This window comes from Entelurus aequoreus, linkage group LG23, assembly GCF_033978785.1.
Source record: "Entelurus aequoreus isolate RoL-2023_Sb linkage group LG23, RoL_Eaeq_v1.1, whole genome shotgun sequence".
In the NCBI taxonomy this organism is placed as follows: Eukaryota; Metazoa; Chordata; class Actinopteri; order Syngnathiformes; family Syngnathidae; genus Entelurus; species Entelurus aequoreus.
In genome coordinates this window covers 11,698,898-11,704,897 of record NC_084753.1, presented here as the reverse complement: position 1 = coordinate 11,704,897, position 6,000 = coordinate 11,698,898, and the positions used below count along the sequence as shown (strand labels likewise).

The following is a 6,000-nucleotide window of genomic DNA, read 5'->3' as shown; positions in this document are numbered from 1 at the left end:
ATATATATATATATATATATATATATATACACATACACACACACATATATATATACAAATATATATATATGTGTATATGTATAATACATATATTTAGGGTGGCAACATTTTTTTTTATTAATTGAGATTTTTTTTAAGCCACTTTAGTAAAAGTTGGGTTGAATTGTATCAAACAAAACAAGTTTTTTTTTAAGTAATATTGACATTTATCAGAGCTGTTGATCTATTTAATCGAGAAATGTGGTTAATCATAGAACTTTAAACGGAGTGAAACCCCATTTTTATTCAGTTTAAATGCAATTTCGATTCACACTTCAAATTCTTTGACTAACATATAATTTGATATTTGAGCTTGTGTTTTTTTCAGATTCCAAATTTTCAGCAATTTTCAAATGGAGGTTTTCATAAGATGTGAGCCTTAATCATCAAAATGATATCAGAAGAAGGCTTGAAATACGTTGCGTTGCATGTTATGAGCATTTATCATAAATTAATTTCCCCTTGTCAATCTAATTGCTGGCATAAACCAACCTTTGCACGATTTACCTCCCTGCTTGGCACTCAGCATTAAGGGTTGGAATTGGGGGTTAAATCACCAAAAATGATTCCCGGGCCCGGCACCGCTGCTGCCCACTGCTCCCCTCACCTCCCAGGGGGTGAACAAGGGGATGGGTCAAATGCAGAGGACACATTTCACCACACCTAGTGTGTGTGTGATAATCATTGGTACTTTAACTTTAATTTTACATTTTTGGAGTTTTAGCCGCGGGGAATTTACCCGCAAGATCACTGCCGCCTTTCAGGTAACTGATGTTTGGTGATTAATAGCATGAGTTTAAAGTTTTATTAGGTATTGTCTCCCAACTGTGAGGCAGGTCCTCACAGTTGGGAGACAGTGTGCCAAAAGAAAGGAAAGCCATTGGCATTGAAGTGATTATGTCATAAAGAGCTCTTTGATATCAACTGTCGAGACTATCATCAAGGATAAGGACGGTAGTCTTTAGGGCTGTGAATCTTTCGGCCCCACACGATTCGATTCTTGGGGTAACAATTCAATTCAGAATCGATTCCCCATTCAAAATCAATACTTTTTCAGTAATGTACCTTCATAAAATAAATAGCTCTGATATAATTGTTTGAATCAATTAAATCATTACAAATAAGAATCGCGATTAATCTGAAAATCGATTTTTTTGACACCCTTAGTAGCCTTTACTTTTTCAAGGATCTGTTCCTCAAAAATGTGACAATATAAGGTTGCTAGTGCAGAGTCAAGGCTGTATCCCAGTGAGCCTTTTATTGATCCTTAAAGCTAAAAATGTATTTGAAATGTTAAAACGTAAAACGAGAGAAGGGTTTATGTCCGATAAGACTTGAAACGTAACCCATTCGTACGACCCGAGGACCACCTCTGTTAAGACCATAGAACCTTTATATACTATGTTTGCACCCTGAGGACTTTAAGGAAAAATGCACTTTTTAACATTATTTTATTATTTTTGCCCATCATCCAAAATCCTTACGTAAGACAAGAACACACGTCTTTCTCTTTCCTGTGTTCTAAATAGGGAAAAACTGCTAGCAAGAGAGGGCTAACAACAAAACCAGGGTTTATGAAGGTATCAGCAAATCTAATTTAATGTTGTTTTTTTTGCAACTTAAAACAATTTAAATGCCCATGTTTTACTACAGATCGTAAATACTTATAGTCAAAAGCGTACAGTTGTCTGTGTCGACAACATTGTAAGCAGTTAAAAAGTTTACACAAACTTAAGCAATATTGTAATCATAATATACAATAATAATAAAGCAAGTAACCCTTTTAAACGCAATAAACATATTTTTCATTACTGTAGTATTTTGTACAATTGTAATTGGAAGGTGAAATTGTCTTAAAAAATTAAACATACACCGAACTAAAATGAACTCTCAATATTTGTCAGCAAAAATTGCACTTAAATAAATATTGAACATCATAAAGTGCAGTTTTTTCCCGAATTGAAAAAACTGGGTCAGGTGGTTTTTTTTGTTGTCTTTTTTCTTGCCAATTGTAATTGTATGACCTTATTTTAATGCCTCAGGACATAAATTTTAATGTTTTTTAATGACCCGCAGAAACCCGAAAAACCTCCAACAAGTTTTTATAAACATGCTGGAAGTTTGAATGTACAGTAGGGATAGGGACCGCTTTGAACCGATAAGGTACCAACATTGATACCGGTAATCAACTGTAGTGATTTTCTGTACTTTTATGTGTGTTAGTAAATATTGTTTTTAATAATATTTTTTTATTTTTATTGTAACATTTAAAAATGAGCTGATTATGACAAGCAGTTGTTATATCCTGTTTTATTATCACATTCAAAGTTGCAGGTCCAAGACATTAGATGGCAGTAGTGTACAATTTATGCGTTGGTCATTTTAATCTTTGCTGTCTGTTGCTGCGCCCTACAAAGTGTTAATACTGTAAATATTGTACTTATTACGCTCCAACTGTTTGATTGTAAAATGCATCTTAGTTGTGGTTTTTATTAACAAATTTGGAGGTGTGGAAATTAAAAAGTTAAAATCGCTAATGCTAATTAGTAGCATGTCAATAGCAAAGCCAATTTACACTAGCATCAAACTTGCGCATTTTTTGTAAAATGGAGCCTTACTTAACTTACGTTGGAGCATTTTTTTGAGTATGTTCCTTTGTTGGCATCGTACATTGCAACATTATCTAGAGATAGCTTGGCTGAGTCCGCTCTCAGTGCTGCGCCTAGCAACTAACACTACTTCCGTCAACAACAACATAGATAGCACTTCCTGTATTTGACTGCTTTTGGAACAAATGATGATCAGAACTTTGTCTTTTTGAGCTACAAGTTTTAGAAGCACATTCACATTCACATTCAGCGTTAGACAAACACTAAACCATTGTCCTCGCGTTAACAGTTAGCTCTACTGCTATAGATTTAATCGACAATAGAATACAACACTTGCAATGACCGCTCTCACCGGGATGGCTGTATCTTTCAGCACAGGACTTGAGAAATGCTGAGAGCAAATTAGCATCTTGCTTAGTCGTTGAGAGCCAATATCCACCGATTTAGTAAGGGTGCACAAAAAAATGGATTTACATCTGAATCACAATTCTTATTCATCTGATTATAAATCAATTCATCATTTTTAAAACTCTATAAAAAAATAATACATATATATGATAAAAAATTTTTTTAATAACAATACATTTTTAAAAAGACGTTTTTAGGCCAATCTTTTTAAACCAGAAGGAGCTTTTCTAACCTGTAGCCTGTTTTGAAAAAGTCTCATTATTTTTTTTTTATACCAAATAACACCTTGCAAAAATCTATTTGAATCGAAACTCGATTGTAAATTGAATGGTCACCTCAGGAATCAGAATCGGATCGAACTGTTGGGTGCCCAAACATTCACACCACTATGGTTTTAGTCAGCATTTTAGTTGGCAATGTGAGGAATTTCAAAGTTCTTTTTGGGTTTATGGCTACAATCTTCTACTATAGAGGTGCATTATCTAGCTAACAGCAGCAGCTCGTCGGCTAGCTTACCTCTGAGCAAGGTGCTGTGTTATAAAACACCAAACAAGTAGTTCCTCTGCGTTAGCTCCTTCAATAACAACGTCGCTTGGTTAATTTGCAGGTAACAAAATGTGAATGGAGTGCTGTTTAAGTTTTTTTTACTTTCTTTTCAGATGACTCCCCAGTGCCTGCATTGTTAGCTGCCTCTTGCTAGCAGATGTTAACTATTTAGAAGGCCGAGAAAAAAGAAAGTGTTCTTGACTCACCGAAGGATTGTGAATGAGAGGCAACATTCCCCTTTAAGGAGGCAGAATGTACACAGGCACCAACACTGATTCTCGACTCTTTGGCACCCACGTCATGTTTTCTCCGAATGCGGAAACGGATCTGGAATCAAACACCGTCACTGCCTGGAAGCTGTTCCAGCACAGCCTTTAGCTTATCGTTCTGGACCTGACGTCGTTCGAAACCGAACACGTTATTGTGAGTTAGGTCAAATGTGGAGGGGTGTTTTTCACCTGAACGATGTTTCGGTGTAGCAGCGTTGTCGTCGTCGTGACCAGCTGGGATCTCCGCATCCCCTCGTGTCAAGTCCATGGTACAGAACTGAAGCTGGTTGCCAAGCGATGGACCAACCCGGATGTTTTTTCGTGCCGTTCAGTTCCTTCAGTTGAGGCTGCTGCGAGGACGTTGGGAAGGTTTTCTCTTGGTAACGCGTGATAAATGGCTGCCGCATGCTTTAGACAAACAGTACATGGTTCCTACGGAGGGCCTGGTCAGTACTCCCGGGCCTCCTCCAGTTCGTTCATGAACACGTCTTCATGGGGGTTCTGGGGACAGCTCAGGCCGTTATTGGGCGGCCTCACGGCGTGGAAGCGGCTCCAGTCCCCCTTGCACAGGATCCAGGGGAGCACGTCCACCTTGAAGTGCAGCTCGGGCGAGAACTCGGTGCTGATGAGGTCGGGCATGCCGGCGCCTTTCCCCCGCGTGATGAGCCGGCCGCGTTCGTCGTAGCAACAGTGCTGCGCGGCGAGCGTCGACGAGTCGCCGGAGAGCGCCGAGCGGACGCAGCTGCGGGCCGACGGCTTGTAGATGTCCAGGCGCTCCTTGGGGCTGCTGGCGTCCCGCCATCGGAAGGCGCGGTGGTGGGCGTCATCGTAGAGGCTGACCACGGTGTACGCCACCTCGGAGGGGAAGGAGCAAGGGCAGTTGGGCAGCTCCAAGAACGCCAGGTGGAGGTATCGCTGTAGGAAGTCGCTCTTACAGTTGAGCCACTTTTCGCAGCTGTCCACATCTGGAGGAAAGATGACATCATCAGCATCACACCTGAGTGCTGAACACGTGCACCTGAGCATATCAATGGTGTCATAATTATTTGTGTCCAATCGAGTATCAGATGTACAGTAGGTAAGGTTGTATTTTGGCCTCATTCCTGTGAGAATCCTGCATAGGACTATCCAGGACTAGCTGCAATGTACTCAAGAAACCACCAGGTAGCATCTGTAAGCAGATAATACTGTATCATGTCTTTTTCTTTCGGACTTATCAAGTGGGTAGTGCATTCTTCACTCATGCTTAAAAAGATGAGGAAAAAAGGACCGTATTTTTCGGAGTATAAGCCGCTCTGGAGTATAAGTCGCACCGGCTGAAAATGCATAATAAAGAAGGAAAAAAACATACATAAGTCGCACTGCAGTATAAGTCGCATTTTTGGGGGAAATTTATTTGATAAAACCCAACACCAAGAATAGACATTTGAAAGGCAATTTAAAATAAATAAAGAATAGTGAACAACAGGCTGAATAAGTGTACGTTATATGAGGCATAAATAACCAACTGAGAACGTGCCTGGTATGTTAACGTAACATATTATGGTAAGAGTCATTCAAATAACTATAACATATAGAACATGCTATACGTTTACCAAACAATCTGTCACTCCTAATCGCTAAATCCCATGAAATCTTATACGTCTAGTCTCTTACGTGAATGAGCTAAATAGGATTATTTGATATTTTACGGTTATGTGTAAATAATTTCACACACAAGTCGCTCCTGAGTATAAGTCGCACCCAAACTATGAAAAAAACTGCGACTTATAGTCGGAAAAATACGGTAAGTGTTGTGTTGTGGCTACTGGCTCGCAAGGGCCACAGACCGACAAATCAGAGGGTGCGAGGGCCAGTACAACTTGTAGATTTGTTTTCAAAGAACTGAAAAATGCAATTTCGGTAGAAATTTTGTGTGAATGCGGAAGAGCGAAAGCCGAACTGACAGGGTAACAGTTAGCATGCGGGTCAGGTAGCGTCAAGTAACAAAAAAATATGACCTAAAAAGCTAGCATGCTAACAGTAGTATGTTAACATGCTAATAAGAAAAGCATGATTACAGTTAGTATGAGTAAAATTCTAAAATATATGACACTGCACTGGAAAAACTCAATCTCACAAGCATATAT

At 39.3% G+C, this 6,000-nt stretch overlaps 1 protein-coding gene across 3 annotated transcripts in view; it reads right to left on the bottom strand.

Annotated features, from left to right (window-relative positions):
- The window catches only part of ism2b (isthmin 2b), a 55,157-nt gene that overhangs the window by 940 nt on the left and 48,217 nt on the right, over positions 1–6,000 (bottom strand). Inside the window, exons 6-7 of one of the 3 annotated variants that reach the window (XR_009824148.1) lie at positions 4,061–4,836; positions 101–3,995 (exon numbers count right to left, since the gene is read on the bottom strand). Coding sequence is in view for 1 of the 3 variants with exons in the window: in XM_062033851.1 (XP_061889835.1) it covers positions 4,319–4,836 (518 nt within the window). In the remaining 2 variants the exon portion in view is untranslated. Of the gene's footprint in view, positions 1–100; positions 4,837–6,000 lie in introns of those variants that run through there. The other 2 variants (XR_009824147.1, XM_062033851.1) reach the window with 2 other exon arrangements.